Source organism: Embiotoca jacksoni, unplaced genomic scaffold, assembly GCF_022577435.1.
Source record: "Embiotoca jacksoni isolate LCO1_2020_lvr unplaced genomic scaffold, fEmbJac1.0.p SCAF_18, whole genome shotgun sequence".
NCBI classification, from domain to species: domain Eukaryota; kingdom Metazoa; phylum Chordata; class Actinopteri; family Embiotocidae; genus Embiotoca; species Embiotoca jacksoni.
The window spans coordinates 3,139,281-3,158,985 of record NW_027185318.1 but is presented as its reverse complement, the minus strand read 5'-3'; the positions used below and the strand labels follow the sequence as shown (position 1 = coordinate 3,158,985).

The following is a 19,705-nucleotide window of genomic DNA, read 5'->3' as shown; positions in this document are numbered from 1 at the left end:
GGAGGGGAGTCGCAGGGAGGCGGAGTCACCTGATTGGCTGCTGGACTGCGGGGCGGAAGTGCGTCTGGTGTCCCAGCTGTGCTGCAAACAAAACAAGACAAGCTGCGACTGGTGAGTGCTCAAACCCAGTGGACTCTCTGGCTGTTTTTACGCTGCATAAAGACTGCTGCTGCGCTCACGACGAGACGCGTGCTGTGTTAAACGCAGCTGAACGGCGCGTTTGTCAGATGTTGAACAGTGAAGACGTGTGGCTGTCCTTGTGCTTGAGCTCACGTGGGCTCTGTTGTTATGTAACAGAGCATGCAGATACTTCATGGCTTCCCTCTGCTGTTGTTTTGCTGCACTGATGTTGCACAGCTTCCCCGTCGCTTCTTTTCCTGATTATAAAGATGCTGTAAATCTTCTGTAGAGCAAAACAAGCTGCATTTTCTATTCCGCTGTCATCAGATAAGAGGAGCTTCCACAGTTTTTAAAGGGGAAAAAAAAAAAAAAAAAAAAATCTGCCTGGTGATATTTTTAAAAAGCTAGTCAAGATGGATTCTGTGATATTTGTGTAGACTATTTTATTGGAGCCTATTTTGTCTTTTGATGACAGCTACCTTGACAGCTGATAATGATGATAGAAGGTCATCTGCCATCTCCCTAATACACCAAGAGATTCTTTCTAGATGGGTCTTTAAAAAAAGAAGAAGTCCAGTAGCAGTTATAACCCCCAATAAACTAGGCTGTAGATATTCAGTTTTCTGAAGAGAATTTGTTTTGTATTTGTATTTACCACACCATATTTGCTGGGTGTAATTGCCTTAGACAACAGGACTCAAAGAGGTGGATAAAATCAAAGTTTACATAATAATATTGTCATTTATTTTTTCTATTAAGAGTCCATACATAGATAAAACAACTACATGTAGACTGGGAGTTTTGTAAAGGCCCCGTTGCTGCATCCAAGATGATCGTGATTGGTTCAAGGAAATACAAACATGCGAGAGCGGTTTTTCCCCCTGTACCCGAATTATATATGGCTGTGGCCGGATCAGTGAGGTGGAGATATGTGTGGCTATGCAAGACTAGTTTTTTTTTTTTTTTTTTCAGTAACAACCTGAAAAACCAAGCTGAGTCATCATCTCAATGCATAAAGTTTCCTAATGTTTCCTCTGTGGCGTCCTTGGTTTCCAGCACCATGATGGATGAGCTGGTGCAGGACCTGGTGTCTGCGCTGGAGCAGACCTCGGAGCAGAGCAAACTCGGAGAGCTATGGGAAGAAATGCTCCTGAGTCCGCTGCGGCAGCGCCGGCAGATCCGCCGCCGCAGAGTCCGCAAGCGCTTCCGTGAGTCCTCCTTCTACCCGATGGAGCAGAGGCGATGCTGGATCGAGGCGTCAGAGTCCAGCATGGATGAGGCTGAAGCGCACAGGGAGAACTCCTCCTCCGCCTTCGCTGCTTCTGTGGCCAACTGCAGTGACTCTGATGACGTGACTGCAGGCAGCCAGTGGCCCTCCCTCGTGAGAGGCCCAGTCAGGACCAGGCAGCCCTCCTGGCCAGAGTCCGACTCCATCACTGAGAATAATCCGGGGCGGCCACTGAGGAGGCGGAGGAAGGTCAAACGTATGACCTCCGATGTGACGGTCAGGCTGCGGCAGAAGTTAAAAGTTCCCGGTGTGGATGGGAAACGGAGGCGCAGGCCGTCGAAGGTGCAGCATCTGGCTGGATCGAAGAAGAGGTCTGGTGGTTGGATGGGGGTGGACAGAAAGACTGAAGGAGCCAGACTGATGGGAAAGGAGTGCTGGAAGAGGACGATGGCAAAGGAGCGCAGAGATGCTGCAGATGAGAACATGTCGGAGGGGTAACGTTGGAGTTAAACCAAATCCTTCATTCATCACAGTGTTAGAGAGAAAACATTCAGGGTTATCTAAAAAACGAAATAAAAATAAGCATTTTCATTTAATTTACAATTGTGCAACAAGCCAAATGTTAACCTGCCGTTGTTTGAAGAGTCTGGATTAAAACCATACTGAAAAAGGAGTTCACAACTCTAAAAGCCCTTTTTACCCTTTAAATTGAAAGTTACTAAGGCAGTTAAACCCATAACATAAAAGTCATGGGCATAACTACTATCAGACAGAAGCAATTAAGCAAGGCGACATTTAAGATGATCTATACTGCCTGTCTTCATTGAGCCAGTTGTCAATATTCAGCATGTCCTCAACTAAACCAAAAAAATGCCACAATTATGCCACTCCACTTTAAAGTATTGAGTTGACATTAAAAATGAATGATAGAGTCTCTTCATCCTCATCTCCTATAGCTGAGATGATCATCAGGGACGGATCTTTGATAGTTATGCCTCTGGGCATCTGCCAGCTCATTATTTCCTTTCGAGAAATATTGTCACAAATAAATAAGTGACTTGGTGTGTTATTGATTTGTTTTGAAATGAATTCCTATCTTGAGCTGGGTAATTAAAGCTGTGCCTCTCCCCCAGTCCCAGAGTGAAACCCTCCTGTGTGCATTTTATTTAGCAAAACCTGTAACTGGCAGCAGAGAGGGACGTCATATTATTACACCATGAGAGTGTGGAATGAAGAGGAAATCAGGACCCAATCATAAATCTGACAGTGAACAACTGTCATCTTATTTTTGAATGAGGCCCCCCCCCACCTCATTCACAACTCCCATATAGTAAATAGCGCACTCAGTAATTTACTCTGTGAGCAGTAAATAGAAATATTGGACACTTAATGAAATCTGCTCAGTTCGCCACCTCACTGAACTCATCGTTAAAACGTGATGCGATTCAGGATCGTTAACAGCAAAATAGCAGTAATGCAGCCAAGTACATTTACTAAGCAGCTCGAGTACTTGATCTTTACTTGAGTGTTTCCATTTTATTATACTTTATATTTTTTACTTCACTACATATTGGACGGCATATATTGTACTTTTTACTCCTACAATTATCTGACACTTATAGTAAGATCAAAAAAATCAAATGGTTCAGATGCAGATTCAGCACGTGTTAGTTATTAAGTTTTAGTTTGAAGATCTTTTGTAAATAAGTACATTTTTGAATGTCTTTACAATCTGTACATCTTAAAACTACCATCTATCTTTTGGTAAGGCAAACAATTATTTTAATGTAGTGTGGGAGATATAATATTGCAAATTGCAGTGATCATATAACGAGCCGGTAGATAGACAGATATGATCGGCAATGCTTGTCAGTTGCACAGTAACGTATGTGGTACTTTTTTTTTTAAAGCTTTGCGGGGCCCTTTTCTCATGTCTTATGCGCTTTCACAATGCATTTCCCCCACTGATCTCGTTATCTGTGATCACATAAAACATGCGAGGAGAAGACATTTGAGGTAACCCAGAGAAAAGGCTTTACATCTTCTGGTTTAATTTGTGCTGACCTCCCCAGCCCCTAAACGGTACTTGTTTTCTTACTTTATGGAAAAATCAATAGCCGTTCTGACAGAAAACAGCTCCGGAGAAGAAATAAATGGGAGCGCCATGGCACGCTGTCAATCATTTCTCACTTACACAACGCCAACACTCTTGATTGCTGCTCAGTAGACTGCCACACTGTACTGAGGGCTGAACAATCTAATGGCTAAGCCCTGGCGGAGGCAAAAGGATATGAACAAATGGCAGCGGTGATGAGGGGTTGACAGTGGTACAACAGTAATATTTATACTCTGAGAGCGTACGGCCCATTTGATGTCAGACACAGATGCCATTGTTGAAATGTCTTTTGGCTCACTTGGATTTCTTTGGTCTCCATTCATTTCATTAACCTTTTTCATAAGGAGTGTCTGGTCTCTTAAAATGTGCCCCTTCTCAAGGTCACTCCCCTTAATGTGCATACTGAGCAGAGCTTCGCCTTCAGCCACCCAAGTGCAAGCAGAGCAGATGTTGGTAGCTCCAGTTGGGCTCCACATCCTTGATTAGACCTGGCCCAGCCTGCTGGCAGCGAGGCCACCTGGCACCCAGGCTGGCCCAGCAAGCAGTCTTCACCTGTGGGTAGTCGCTGTCCCGGGCTCATCCGCCGTCTCCAGCTGCTTCTGGTGCTGTTGATTTCAACCCTGCCGTCAGGAAAAACAAAAGCCATTGTGAGCACGTTTCTCACACTCAGCTTTATCACGGTGTCGTTTATATTTTGAAAACTCTATGAGGAGTTTTTGGGGAAAGCAGTGCAGCATTTGCCAAAGTTAATTTTCATAAATCTCTGAGACTAATCCAATTACTGCAGCTCGGGGAGGGTGGGATAACCTTTTAATCAGACACCCATGGAAGAGGGCATGGATTTGGGTTGGGGCGGCTTGTTTGAAGAGCCCACAGATCCATTGTTATCAGCACTTTGCCCCCCTCCGACTCTGCCTCTTCTTTATTCCGCTGCAGAATGAGCCCAGGCTCAATAAATGGCGGCTTGCCTGTAATCTCTGTGCAAACTGGTCTGCCTCTCCCAGGAGCTGAGGATTATATCCTAATGATTAGTGCTCATCTGGATACTGTGTTTTGCTTCTCCTCTTTGGCTTGTATAGAGACAATAGAGCCGTGTGTGGAGTTCGGTTTATCCCTCAACACTGGAATGCACTTTTTGTTGTTGCCCTTGCCTTCGCTTCACCTGGTCATACAGTATTTATTATTATTGTGGCATCCCATCCACAATACAGTGTTATTTTTTTTCGCGGGCGCAGTGCTGTTTTGTGTGAGGATTTGCTTGCTGCATGCAGCGAGTCAAAGACCAAGTTTGTCAGCTTTTCTCAACAAAGGTCACTGTTGATAAAAGAAGAGGTGTTCCTTTTGGTCCCGAGAAAAATTGGGGTCTCAATTATTCATAGCATTAATTAGGCAGTACTTAATGGAAACGGTCTCACGTCGGCCCGGTGCTGCTCCAAGCGACATCACATTACACCTTTTAATACGGATAAATACTTAATGGATGCCTCTAATTAATTGTTTATACCTGTGATTCTTTTCAAACTTTGCACAAAATCCCTCCAATAAGATGCAAACATGTATTTTACTTGAAACTGGAAGAAGACGCCTCACTGATCAGTGGTTCCTAATCCCTCTGAAAGACTGTGTAGTGATGCATGAATCCAAAATGGCAGGTGCTGCTTATTGTCGAGCTTGTGGCCGTGTCCTCTTCTGATGTGGGAGAGTTGTGTGGCTCCAGATGCCAGCGGATGTATCCAGAGGTGGGGTACAGCTGAGAAGGGGGCCTGGGGAATCCGTCTGGAGAGAGAAGGTTGACGGGGTGGCACGGGGGTGGAGGGACAGTCCAGGATGAGGCCAGACATCTTCCACATTCCCCGGAGAGGCCTGCTCCCTCTCACATCTGCTTCTCGTGGATGTTAGGAGAGATGATGCAGGACCATCTGGCCGGGGAGACAGGCAGGCTGGATGGACGTTTTTCTTGAGCCGGCCGTCACCGACAGGCCTCTGCAATATGGCAAAGCACCGTATCAGCGCATATCTGACCCTGCAGCCTTCTCCTACAAGCAAGGTCAGAGATGATAAACAGCAAGTCAAATGCAAAGGCAGTCAAGAGAATTCAACTTCCTCTCTTTCCTTAAGCAGTATAAATGGCAGTGAGCCCTATTTCAATTTTAATGTCTATCTTTCTTAATGTGAAACTAAATTACATGAAAACTTCCTGAACTTGGCACTCTTTGTTCCTACTGATGATAAAAGCCCCCCCCCCCCCCCCCCCCAAAAAAAAAGAAGCTCACCATATAATTTTCTTTTTAAAAAAGGTGGCTTTTTATTTATTTTTACAAAGAAACCCTGGGCCCTGAACTTTTTAAGAGATGTCAGTCAAAAAGGAGTAAATAATCACTAGTTGGGAACTATTTTCACATATACACTCCAGCAGTATAGCATAAAAAACAACAACAACAAAAAAACATGCCACCCCATACTTGTTATATTTCTTTAAAGTAAACAATGACAGTCTGACAACTTACTTCTGGATAAAAGAGACGCTCTTTGTCACCCCCACTCCTCCCCTGACCTTGAACTGTCTGGAGGTCCCAGCACAAGGTGGCCGAGGTGTGAGAACGGCAGAGAAACCCGCGGTGATTTGGACGAGGGGTGGGGGCACGGAGGGTACGGAGGGAGTGTAACAGGGCTCGCCCCGGGGGTGCAGAGAGGACCGGCAGCCGAGCAGTCTATAGGCAGTAAGCAGCGGCAGCCCCACACAGCAGATGTTGGCCAGTTGTTGTGCGGAAGCTGCGTGTGTGTGTGTGTGTGTGTGTGTGTGTGGCACACCCAGAGGGAGGGGCGGGCAGGGGGAGTGTGTTTCGCTCTGCTGTCATCCTCCACAACGCAGGCCAGATTAGATTGGAGCTGACAGCGGAGGATATTCAATTAGATTGTTCATGTCACTCAGTGGCTTCGATCAGAGTCTCTCCTGATGCCTTTGTGTTTGCTATTGCAACAAGGGAGAACACAGCACGCTCTGTCTTTGTGTGTCATTTCCATTTATGTCGACCTCTAGCTCCGGACTTCTTCATTATTTTTATTATTGAACGTTACACGTTAAATATTGACATTACGGGGCATGTAAATTTTTGATTTACATTGTTCCCCTTTCAGATGCTGAAACATTGTCTGACCTAAAGAACCCATCAGGTTTGAGATGAGAAATCAAAATGGAGTTCTTCCTCCACAAATGTCATCGATATGAAAGAAGCAGGTCGGCAGGAGTCATTCACATGTAATGTTTTGTCTTTGCAGGGAAACCAGCAGCACGTGCAGCAGTGACCCCGGTCTGTTCACCAACGACGAAGGAAGACAAGGTATTCAAAGACACGTATGTCCTGCAGTTGTAAAGCAAGTAAACGGCTGCTTGGATTTGGAGTGTTGGCAGCTCACAGATGAAGCTCTCTCTGTCGTGTGAAGAAGATGACGAGTTGTCAGATTTGGACAATACTCTGCTCCACTGTGAGGGAAGGCTGAGGCTAGAGAGGGAGGTTTGGTTACAATGGGCTGGTTGCTGGGCACCCAGGCGACTAATAAGACGTTGTCATGTCGTGTTAATGAGCGCTGAAGCCTTTGCTAATCTCATTAGCCGTGGTGGGGCCGGGCGGCCTCTGATTTAACAGTTGTCACTACACCTTGACTGTGAGAGGCATGGTTCCTGTGTGCGCTTCGCTGAGTGACAGGTCTGAGAGGAGCTCCCTGCCTGGGGACGAGACGAACGTTGTCTGGTGGGTGTGTTGGTAAAGGAGTAGTTTCCCCTAAAATTACATTTCTGTCAGTATTGACACGCACTCGCACATACCGGCCGAGGAACGTGGAGTTTATCGGACCACTAAACATACAAAAGCTTCTCCCAACCAGCTCCAAAAGCCCGAATATAATCATTCGATTTCTCTAAACAGCTCATGCAGCATTAAACAAGTGTCTCTAATTACATAACATTTACCTCCTATTTCCAACATGATCCTAAGAATATTCTTTCTGCGACGAGCTGCAGCGGCGCCATGTTAAACTGACGCACCATCTTCCCCGTCCCTGCCTGCAGGCGATGACGAGCAGAGTGACTGGTTCTTCGAGGGCGACTGTGGAGTCGGGACGGGCGCGGCCGGCCTGCTGCCCAGCTGGGACTCCGACAACCAGCTTTCGCTCGAGGATAACCGCACCTCGCCCACCTTCCTGCAACCTGCACGACCCTCCGGCAGAGGTTGGGGGGAACGATTCTGTCTTCTAGAGATGCTAGGATTCTTTGAGAGACTTGAGCCTGCATTTTTTATTCTGTAAAATGTTTGACAAACAATTGTAGTTGGCTTCCAGTAGACGCTGAAGTCATCTGAAAGGAAACATTGAGTCACCTTGCTTTACCATTTTTATCTAACTTATTAATTCAAGCCACACTGAGTTGGTCCTTTGTTCATGAAATGTGCTGCAGTTATATAAACTCTGATTGCATTAATGTCATTTTCCTGCTTCCCTTTTGATCATTTCCGATCATTTCGCAGCACAAAAACGTAAGTGTTGTGTTTTGTACTGGTGCAGGGTATCACTCCCGCTTCAAACGCCTGCCCGGCTCCGCTGCCTGCTCCATCAGGAAGGATAGACGCCGGCTTCCCAGCAAGGTTAAAGAAAACCTGAATTCCCTTCTTCACTAATCGTACAGCTGCTGAAAACAAGTTGTACAATGTTTGTTTCTCACTGTGTGTCTTGGATTTGTGTTGAACAGGGCAACGGCATGCCAGTGTTTGTGGAGAGACGCAGACACTTCTCCCAAGATCCTTACCAGAGAGAGTAAGATGAACCAGAGCAAACAGTAAAAACTAAATTATATACAACTCTTATGGTACTAAGTCTTATTTGTTTCCATATTCTGCTTCCAGTAATCATGCTGTAAATGTCTCCCTTTAGCTTTTGGCTGCCTTCTGTTGGAAAACGAGACCGAAGCCAGGTATGCTACAATAAAAGATTTTTCCAAGCTTCATCATCTTTTTCCTCTAGTTTTTATTTTTTTCAGATTCTGATGCAAAAAACTAAATGTTATTGATGCTCTCAATTTCCAGCTGAACCCTTTGTGCCCATTACCAGTGTGTCCTATTGACATGGTGTCAGAGAGCTCCCATCTCAGAGGTTCCTCCGCAATCTTCAGAAACAGGTAGTTGATGTTGATGTTAGTCAAACAAAGCTGCCTGTCGGACACTCGGTTCAGTCTTTTCAATCACAGTTCAATATATTGACAGACAAGTCTATGGCCAGCTCACATGAATGAATCACAGCCAGCTAGAGTCATCGGTGTTAGGATGAAGCCTCAGATGCCTTCAAACCTTCTCTTTCCTCATTGGAATGAGACTAAGCTGTGTGTGTGTGTGTGTGTGTGTGTGTGTGTGTGTGTGTGTGTGTGTGTGTGTGTGTGTGTTGCATTAAATAGTGAATTCATAGTACTTGATGCAGACTCTGTACAGATACATTAATGTTGTGTATGTATTCATTGTGAACCCAAATGGCTTCAGATCACAAAGTTTCAGATCATAAAGATATGCTCATTTTCTTCAAATATACTGAGGTGTCATATTTTCTCAACCCAATTCATTTGAATGGCAGTGACAACATTTTAGGAACACCTCTCAGTTTAATAGCATCACAAAAGACAGTCTCCAGAATGACCATTAAAATCCATCAACAACATTGTCACTCTGATTGAATAACAACTGAACATTATAATCCTTATGAGGGGAAGATTTATTGCCGGGCTGTTTTATGATACTTAATGCTTCACCTGTCAGTGGTTTTTATGTCGTGGCTGATCGGTGCATGTTTGTCCTTTCATTTAATCTCATTAGAAGACAATATGTAGTGAAAAGTGGTAACTCTTATGAATTTAAATGCCGAAATAATCATAAAGGGTTGCTATTACAGCTTTATTTACAGCAGTTTTATATGTTATGTGTGATACATGAACAAATATATATATATTTATTTTAAGTAGTTAGTCTTCTCTATAACAAACCGTTGGCTGTCCTGCCTAAATTGCGCCGTCAACAGCGGTGTAATGAAACCGGGTCTAAATTCTGAGCTGAAGTGACAACAACAAGATGCAGAAGGAACATTTCAGTTCACTAGTTTTCAAGGTCAGTGTTGGCAAATAGAGAAATACTCCATGTTGACATGGTTGTAATGCAGATTCAAAATCCCGGCATTTCTAGGACTGCACAAGATTTATCCAAAAGATGTTTGTCAAAGCACCACATTGCTCCCAGTCATCCCTGGAACTGTTGGATCTGCATGGGGGACTATTGAGAAGCCGAGCAGCCCTCTTTGCCTCGAGACTGTGGGACTCCTCATAGTATTGTTTCCACTCTGCCTATTTATGGTGCATTCTTAATTTTGTTTCACACACGCTCCTTTTCCTCCCTCTCTCTTGGGTTATTTCACAGAGCGCTCCAGCACTCCTTGATGAGGGGCAAAAACATGACTGCTATGAAAAGCCCCCGACTTCTTAAGGCTTTCTTTTCTAAACTGGCCCTTTCTTCTCCACCTGAAAGGTTCCTTCAGATTCCAGTTTAAGGCATTGTGAATACTAATTTCTCTCTATTAAAAAGCCCTCATATCCTTGCCATGCTCTCATTTGAATGGCAGACTCAGGGGAGACCTCTTAATTCCTTTATAGTGGGATTCAAGACCCTTCACTTCAAAAAGTATAAATCATACTCCCAAATGAATGAGGGAGAGAGGGGGGATTGACGAGAGTGGCTTCTGATGTGTCCCGTTGGACGGCACGAGCTGAATCCATCTCCCCAAGCTGCTCAAATCCGCTCTCCAGTGAGATGGCTGCTTTGTCCTCACGACCCGGCTCTGCACACACAGCACCCATTTGGTTCCTTTAACTTCCTCCAAAACACACTCGCATACAAACGGTTAGAAATGTTGTTTGACGTGCCGATGAGGACAAACTTTAAAATGTCCATTTTTGATTTCACTTAATTTCTCCAGGACGTCCTACCGTACCTGCATGATCGACTTCTAACGCCGAGCCTCGATACATACGACTTTTCTTTGTTTTCAAACACCCTTGAGAGAAAAGTGTTTTCTCGTATTGCTGAAGTGATGGTGTCTTAATAAAAGCCGTCATCTCTCGTTTGACACGAGCTGACGGTGACGACCACATACTTGATATCGAGTAATAAAGGCTGTGTGAGGTTGCATGCTGTTCATCCTCGTATCTGCGCGTGAATAGGCGCAATGCTTTGTGGGATTTGGCTGTAATGCTCGGGGCCGGCGGCCACGTTAAAATGCATAACCGCCTCCCACCTGAGCCAGGCAGCCGCAGCTTTTATCTATTGACTTATTTATTTCTAAATGACACTTGCGCTGTGAGATAAATCATAGTCTTACGCCACTCCCTTCCCAGTTTTCATTTTAATTGTGAGATCACAGTGTCAGCAGTTAGTATATTGGTGTGAGTGGCCTATTGATTATTGATTTAGAGCTATTGATTATGTTCCCTGGAGACCCTAATCCTTTCTGATTCATTTGAATACCTCTATTAATCTTGAGATCCTGCTCACACCTGAAGCACCATGTACCCTAATGAAAATAGATAGCCATTTTGTAACCGCAGCTTCTCACTCCTCTTTTGATTTATTATTTTTAATTGATATATTTGCTTTTGGATGTGGGCGCCAAAATTACAATTGACCCTGTGTCAGTGCTGTTTTACCCTGCACCCTAAGGGACCGCATTGCATTTTAAAGTGTTTCATGTGACCTGAAAAATCCATCTTGGACACTTTTTCCTCGGTGTCCTTGTATCTTTGATAGAATATAGTTGTTGTTGGCCGTCTCTTTTACTTATTACTTGTTTTTTCATTGCTCATTGCCTCTAAGTCAATCTTCGTCTTCTCATCACAGTTTCAGTACATTTACGCACAAACTGGCCAACATCTGTCAAGCTGTTAAAGCTGATGAAGTAACAGATGTTAAATAATAACAACAGTGTTGTGCTTTTTTTTTTTTTTTTTTTTTTCTTTTTTTGTAGCAGTTCTTTCAGTTTTACGCTGAGCCATGTGCAACATGCTTATAAAAAGCCTTTGCTTTCTGCTCGGAGATGAATGGTAGTGTTTTGCCTTGGTTAATGAGCCAGCTGATGGTATTCTCATGTTTGATTAGCATTGTGCTGAGTGCCTCAGTGGGCTACTGACGGCCCCGGAGTGGCTCCGCTTCTGAGCTCTCCGTGGCAGGGGAGGGCCCTCGCCTCCCTCCGGGCGGCAGGGGCCCCCGGCGTGTCCCGGCCTCGGTGTAATGAGGGAAGAGATGGAGGGATGGACCTCCACACATTAAGACCAAATGCATCACGGTATTACTTTTAATACCGCAGGCGTGACTCGTGAAATAATGCGACGTTTAAACGGGGATCGATTTTGGAATTAAAAAGTTAGTTTGCAAAGATTTACTGTGGGGAGTTCAATGCCTGAGCTCTTTATCAGGGGCACAAATGGCTGGTTATGTGCTGTCCGACAGAGGTACGATTGAGGGATCGATAGGCACGTGATTTACTAACTGGAGTACAGGTAATCAATAAGTATAAAAGTAAATGAAATATGCATTACTGGGATTTTATTAGAGAGGGGTAGCAGGGAGAGAATAACGGTCAGGCCATTTATTTTTATATCTATTGATTATACAACATAGAGACTTCGCTCAAAGCGTGCCCTGCACAGCTCTCAACACCCAGCGCTTGCACACCCGTCATGTGATTTATGAGTGCTGAGGTCATGGAACACGCTGCCTGTTAAAAGGCTGGCCTGACGGGGCCTTATTGTAGCATGTGTCTGTTAGGGTTGTGAGCTTTATGTAGCCTGCAGTCTTGAGACGAGCTGTGCTGCTTAACACCGAGCTTTCTTCCGTCCGGTTCTCTGCTGTTAAGCAGTTGGTCGTGAATTCACGTGTACAGGTTTTCCAGCATTTTCAAAAGGCACGCCATTATCATTCGTTAAATCTTCTGCAAGCATGCAGTCTAGTTTGAAGAATAATGCCACAGTTTAGCATAAAGCCTTTGGTCCTTGTGTCTTATTGTAGCCCCCCCCCCCCCCCCCCCCCCTCCCTCACACACTCCAACTCCCCTCTCTCTTCTCTGGCTGTCCCCTTCCTCCCCATGCACAAACATACACACTGCACTGATCACATCAGCTCCTCCCAACCCCCTAGTGATGGAACAGACCTTGACCTTAACTTTACATCTCAGAAGTCAGGGCTATTAAGCTCAGGGGGGAGCTTTTCCTATTTCAGAGCTGCTGACATATGACACACAGGAGGCATAGAGCAGGTGTAATTTGTTTACGTGAACTCTGCAATGACTCAGGCACTTGCGTCTGAGCATCTCTCCTCATCGAATGTGAAAATATGCATTCATGAAGAAAAATGTACATACGGCAAAACATGAACTATACTGAGGCTAAATGTAAGCTGTGGTGTCCGTAAATCTGCAGCGCTTGCGTTTATCGACCTTTCGTGAAATTATTAAATTTCTACATGTTTATGTGTGTGTTGTCATCATATTGTGAGTAACGTTTCTTTTCTCCGTCCACGTCGTCCCCAGGCAGACTAATGCCCCAGGACTGTTGTGCACAGGAGACATCAGGAAGAGGAGGGAAACAGAAACTGTGTCCGTCACAACATCAGGTGACACCCTCCACACACATTACATCCACGGCAGTTTACAAAATTTCATGTCATGAAATCTTTTCTTTGAAGTGTAGAAACTTTTTAGCTTTGTGTTTTTAGCCAGGCTAGTTGCATGGATTTGGGAGGGCAATCTTGCTTTGTGGGATGGATTGCCATGGAAACAGATGAACCCTCATGACTTTGATAATGCACTCGCTTTTCCCCCAGAAGTTTGCATGTTTTTTTTGTGAAATATCTCGACAACTGTTACTTAACTTGCCATAAAACGGGAATTTAGATGATTAACTTTGGTGATTATGCTTGAATTTAGGTCCATTATCAGGTCACAATTTTTGATTATTTGAAAAAAAACAAAAAAACAACTGCAAAACTACAGACACGGCCGTCGCTCGCCTTCGCTGTCCCAAGCCGCAACTTATCGTGACGTCACCTGCTGGTTTGTGTACCGCCATTTTGAAGCATCACATTCGGCATTTCGGCTGTCGCCATCTTGGTTTGTTGGAGCCATATTTGGACGCACTTGGGAGGAGCGAGCGGTAGATCTGACTTGATCTTACTGGCAACCCCAGGCATGTCAATCAAACCAGAATACTTTTTGAAGACTAATATCTCATTAATGATGGGATTATTTTTAGATGGACCACCAGAAAACTATAAAGGAGTGAATTTAGCTAATTGCACCATAATGACTTGTGAAAATTTTTTATGGACTTAATATTTAATAAGAGAAGTTGAATGAGAGTTTATGGAGCTGCTGTCTTTTTGAAGCCTGCCTCTAGTGGCTCTGATTGGTATTGCACTTAATGGCATTTCTGCATTGGCTTCACTATTCAGACATGGAAGCTACATCCATTTTTAAACATAGTCTATGGGCTGTACTTGCTGAAATACAGTTTCATAGAGTATAGTTAGCAGACTATAGCTGTTGACTTGTAGTCTTGTTTGTACATTTTTGTAATTCCAAGATGATTACAGAATGTAAAGTATTTGGTAAATTAACAGAGTGTGCAGACAGAGTTGGGCGATGTGTTATGTTTGGAGCTTTCTGCAGCGTAGAAGAAGAGAGGTGTGATGTGGAGTTCGACCCATCGGAGGAGGCACCGAGCAGCCGGCGCTGTGTGTGTTTAGACCAGTGGAGCTGCCTTTTTTCATTAGACTGATGGCTCTGGGCCTTGTGTCTTTGCCGGATTGAAATCTGAATTGGTTTGTCCACCTTTTCTTCTGCGTCCTCTCGCTGTGCTCCACTCCTGCAGCTGCTGTTTGTCATTTAAATAACAAATGCCGGTGGTTCCCTGATTTAGTGTGGGGTGCAGGCCTCTGATGTATATTAATATTGTTGCACAGTGCACTGTACCAGGGTCCATCATTCATTTGGATAAAAGAGGTGGAATTTAAAAACAGCCAATGCTTTACTTGGATACAGATTGCATCCATTTATTGCATTGAGTGATGGAACGGCCGGCGACTCTGTCCTTCACCTCAGCGCTGAACCACTTCCCATAAAAGTAAAAAAGGAGTCACCCCTGGCCTCTAAGGACCCCTCATATTCAACATGCGGAACGAGGGGCATCCCTCAGTTTGTCGACAGTTAACAGACCCACAGGGTGCTGCAAAAAGTGTAAGAGTGGGAAATGTGTGTTTTTAAATGTTACACAAAACATGAAAACTGGTCATCTTAAAAAAAACAATCGAATGATCACTGTTCCAATTTTTGAATGAATGTATTTTAATGTTATATTTTGAAATGGATATAGTAAGATATATTATCTGGTTCCGAAATGACAAAGATGGAGAGTCCCTGATTGGCACATCCCCCCCCTCAGCCCTGTTCAGAGTGTTTTCCTGCTTCTTGAGTCTAGTGCCCCCTGTCCACCATGATTTATCATGCATCCCATGTCGTCCAATGTCAGTTTCTGCAGCTGCAACTGCTCTGTATAAATCTTTACTTTGGCAGCCCGCTGCACCATGTCTCTCCTCAGTAATCTCACCACCGCCAGGAGATGCACATTCATTTTGACAAGCTTTCACAGTCGCTGTGTAAAAATTTTGGTTTGCTGCCATTCTGACATAAATGTGTAAATAGACAAAATCAGATTCAGTGATTTACTGCGCGGAGTTATTTTCCTGTTTGCATGGAAGGATTGTTTACTGCATTCAGTAGGAAGAACAACGCGGCTCCCCGTGTTGCTTTTAGTGAACACGACAGCTGAGTCTTTGAGTTAGCCAGAGGAAGTGGATTGTTGTATGTGTTAGTGGCTGATTTGAAACTCTGTAATCAGGAGTGAAAATGGTCTGCGGCTGAAGGTATCTTCTGGGGCTCTGTGGGGAATTACTGCGGCGGTACCCAGCTGTTGCTTTGTCTTCTTTCTTTACCCTTTTAGCACCTCCACGGTAGTGCTGAAGCTGGTTGTGAAGTAGAGAAAAAACAAAAAACACAACAACTTATCAAGCCAGGTATCTGTTTGGATTAGATGACCACTCCATTTCTCAGCCTTAAATTGGCCATTTTCTACTTTTCTCACTACCATGAATCCAGAAATCCAACTGAGTCCAGCGAGTCCTTACTATATATTGAACAAAGCATGCCATCTTTCTCGTAATATTAAAATACAATTGATATTATGAATGAGTTTTATCACTTCAGGTGGCTTTGCCCACAGTCTCTAAGATGATTAATATATATATTGTGGTTTATTAGTGAATTATATATAATATCACATGTTATCCAGGGATAGAGAACCAATATAAATGCATTGTACACACTACACAATTTTGGGAGCATCATTTTCGAGTCAGATGTCAATCTGATGGTTACTCCTCCCCTTCCGTTTCCCATAATGCCCTTTGTTTTATTCTCCGTAAAGGGACGATGTTAAAACGAACCAAAAAACAAGCCTGAACATGTTCAGTGTGCTCGGTTTCAGGAAGAGTTTGGAGTAAATAAGCGGGGTTGAAATCGGTTGAGACTTTGGTTATCCTCGTCAGATGGTGCGTTATCTTCACGTGTTGGTCAGCACTCTGTATGGGTGCCCACATGGAGGCCGGCCCCGCGGTCGGCTCAGGCCGCCTTTCCTCTCCCCTCTGCCTCCATGTGTCTCCTTGCCCGAGCTAGACGGCAGCGTGACAGATCACCTGCGTCGGAGGCCCGCCGTGTTCCTGCCCGGCGGTCCGGCCCCCTCTCATTAATGCCCAGGCTGGTGCGAGGGCCGTATGGCAGCACAAGACAAATAACGCTACCACTCAGCCATCACTTCTGCTGACAGAAATGCAGCCCACCGCACTATTTCGCCCTCTCCGGCTCCACTCCACACCCTGCTCTTGTCCTTCAAACCCCCCCACCTCCCACCCCCCATCTCCACCTGCACCTGCCTGCACTGCTCCACCAAACTTCCATGGTGGGGTTTTGCTGTTGCTTGAGGCTGAGCTTAGGACTGAAACCCACACGAGTACTCTAACCGCAGACCTGCTGCCTTTGTAACTCCTCTAATTGTTGGTTTCCTCTATGTGGAGACAGATTTGTTTTTAGCAGCTTTGTCTGTCAGGTGCTTCTGGACTCGCTTGTGTGCAAACCTTGTCACCGGGAGGTCTGATTTGAATGTCCTATTTTTTTTCAGTTGTGAAAGGACTGGTGTGTGTGTGTGTGTGTGTGTGTGTGTGTGAGTATGAGAGAGGGAGAAGGAGAGTGAGCAGGAGAAAGAGAAACACAAAGGCTAATCATTAAAGAGCTATTCAGCCCTGTTCATTTAAGTGTGGGAATCAGCAGGCCCATTACTGTCAATGTGTAATTAGCTGATTAATAAACAGGGGGAAGGGGAGTGCGCCAGGAAGGCCTGTAATGATTGTTTTTAGAGAGCATCACATGAGAGCTTATTAAGACGGTAAGATGGTTCCATTCAACTTCCCATTATCACCCACAATAAATGTATGTACTGTAATTCTCCCATTGACAGAAAACTGTTGCATTGTAATGTCTGTATTGACCTTGATGTGAAACCAGTTGAGTGCAGGTGTTGGTATTCTTTTATTTAAGCATTAGATAATTCACATTCATCGTTTTTAAATGATCTTTTAAGAACGTTAATGTATAAAGGGGATAAGTCTTTACGTGCTATTCTTTAGATACTATATTAGGCTGGACTGCAAATATCCATCACTGACTGAGTGATGAAATTACGCCGCTGTTCAGCTGAATGAAAATTAATATAAATGGATAAGACCGGACTAAAACAAATAACTTTATATAAAGAAGCTAAAACTGGTTGTGCAGCTACAACAATAATTGCTCATCAGACACTGATGCTGATGTCATATGTCAGTCCCAGGGGACATTTTTATGCAGAAATAAGTACTTTTATTTTGATGCTTCAGTAACTTTGGTTCAGAATACTTGCAATTTTACTGAAGTAAAGTACTTTGAGTGCGGGGCTTTACCTGTTTCCAGAGTACTTCCTCCACCGCTGCTTGCAATAAAATAAATATGAGAATCTTGAATACTAATAACATCCATTAGTAGGAATATTGTAAGTTTCTTTAACTGCAATTCTCAAGTTAAGTTGAAGTATTTATAATATTTTGTGTAAATGTTTGCTCATTTGATCACAACCTAAAAACGTGCATAAACCTCAGCAACAGTAAGTCATCAACAAACCTCAAGCCTCAAGAAATAATGCATTTTCGTATCCTTATTTTGACCTTGACTTCAGATTTGAGTATCCGGTATGCCTTGTGCATGTTAACACAGTCACAAACTAAATGTTCCCTGCTGTTTCCTTGTATCTGTCAAATATGAAAAAAAAAACCTTGAATTTTGATCAAGTCCTTTGACTATGTTTAACCCAAGTGTTTGGGCTGAACCTGAGCAACGGTTAGTCATCATTCCCTCAAGAAATATTAATCAATTATCTTGCCCGCCAGATCAGTTTGGGGGTGAAGTCATCTGGAAAGAGGCACAAGCAGATATAAGGGGAACGAGCAAAAGCACATGCCAGTGAATGCTGTAATGCCTAATCCTTTGAGACAGCCCAGAGCCACAATGTCACTTCTAGTTCCCTTGTCCTCTGCTATGGGTCTGCCTGGAAAATGTCTTGTGTGACCGCCACTAACTTTTTGGGGGGAGATCAGGAGAGATTTATTTATCAAAGTGAAGTAGGAAAAGCAGGAAAGCATGTTAGGGAGCGCAATTCTTTTAGAGTTCCTCTTTCTTTGTCGAAAATTGGCCCCAGTTCTTTTTCAGATATTTATTTTCTCCTGCAGAGACAAAAAGCTTTAAAAGGTGAGCGAGATCAAGAGAAAAAGGGGATCTGTAAAAAGAAAGGTAGTCGGTGAGATGTGAAATGTGATAGATTGAGTTAAAAACATACAGCTTCTTACACAGAATAACTGGAGGGGGAAGTTAAGCCATAGGAGCAGCACAGATTGGCCTTTTAATAACCATGTCCACAAGTCATATGGGGCCAAATTGGATTTGGCTCACATGACCAAAACCTCATTAATATTTAACCTATTAGAAGAGGAATGCTTCAAAGTTGTATTTCAATATACCTAAAGCAGGGAGCGATCCACGAGTCCTGGACTAAATTCAATTTTTATTTGAGAGGCTTGAAACGGAGCAAGAAAATGTGATTTATGTGAGTTTCTTTTTGTTTGTGCTCAGTGTTGTGTTACGTGTCCAGAGCATGATATGTCTTCTCTTTTTCTCTGCAGCTACCAACCCATTTCATCTGGATCACCAGAGAGAAGAGGCACAAGGAGCCGCTAACACCTCAACCCTCGAGGCTGTGGGACCACGTGCAGCTGGTTCACAGTCCTCTACCTCTGCTCAGCCTGGGACTTTGTCTTTACCCCAGTTGTAACATAAGGACACCTGATCGGGGCTTCATAAGCACACACCTAATTCTGGCAAAATATGACAAAAAGAAAGCTAGTGTGCCAGAGAAGGAAACGGCTTGAACTCCTCTCGCTTCGTAAACTTTATGAAAAAAAAAAAAAAAAAAAATACAAAGCACATCATTGCTCTTCAAATCAGCATGTTACTGCTAGATCCAGTCTCTCCCGGTAGTATATTAAGCATGACGAATGTTAATGCAATCAAGCCTTGTTAAGCCCTACGCCAACTCCTCAAGGAAGAAGGCAGCTTCAAGAGGCTCCTCGTTTGACTCGAGACTTGGCGGCTCCTCTTGTTTCCACATGGAGTCTCCAGGCCACCTGCTACCACACAATCCAACAATTATGTCCACTCTAGTAGCGTAAGCATTTGTCAGCAGGAACACTGGGAGGATGGTCAGGTGAGGCTTGGCGGCCGGGAGGTGTGGGGGTGGGGAGGCACTTTTCTACTTCAGGGCAGCCAACAATGGCTATGCAGCCGCACGTAGGCAGCTCTGAGACAGGAGAGCATCAGAATGTTTAGCGACCACATGCTGCTACAGGGTTCAGAGAGGCGACCACCGGTAGAGAGCCACACAAAGTACAGGCCTCCTATTAGCATGGATTTGAAAAGCTACAGTTGGTACAAAGGTGCTCATTAGCACAACACAGAGGGAGTGTAGT

The 19,705-nt window shown here is 44.2% G+C and overlaps 1 protein-coding gene across 2 annotated transcripts; it reads left to right on the top strand.

Moving 5' to 3' along the window:
* On the top strand, positions 1 to 19,160 carry LOC138199847 (G patch domain-containing protein 2-like). 2 transcript variants are annotated; one of them, XM_069152088.1, is made up of 10 exons: positions 4 to 111; positions 1,177 to 1,842; positions 6,744 to 6,805; positions 7,534 to 7,692; positions 8,025 to 8,104; positions 8,209 to 8,273; positions 8,391 to 8,430; positions 8,543 to 8,634; positions 13,074 to 13,156; positions 18,863 to 19,160. In XM_069152088.1, exons 2-10 carry the CDS (start codon positions 1,181 to 1,183, stop codon positions 19,009 to 19,011), a joined length of 1,392 nt encoding a protein of 463 aa, XP_069008189.1. In that variant the 5' UTR covers positions 4 to 111; positions 1,177 to 1,180; the 3' UTR covers positions 19,012 to 19,160. The 2 variants fall into 2 exon arrangements, with proteins under 2 accessions (XP_069008190.1, XP_069008189.1); XM_069152089.1 differs by lacking the exon at positions 13,074 to 13,156 and having other exon boundaries at positions 1 to 111.
* Positions 19,161 to 19,705: the final 545 nt, after the last annotated feature.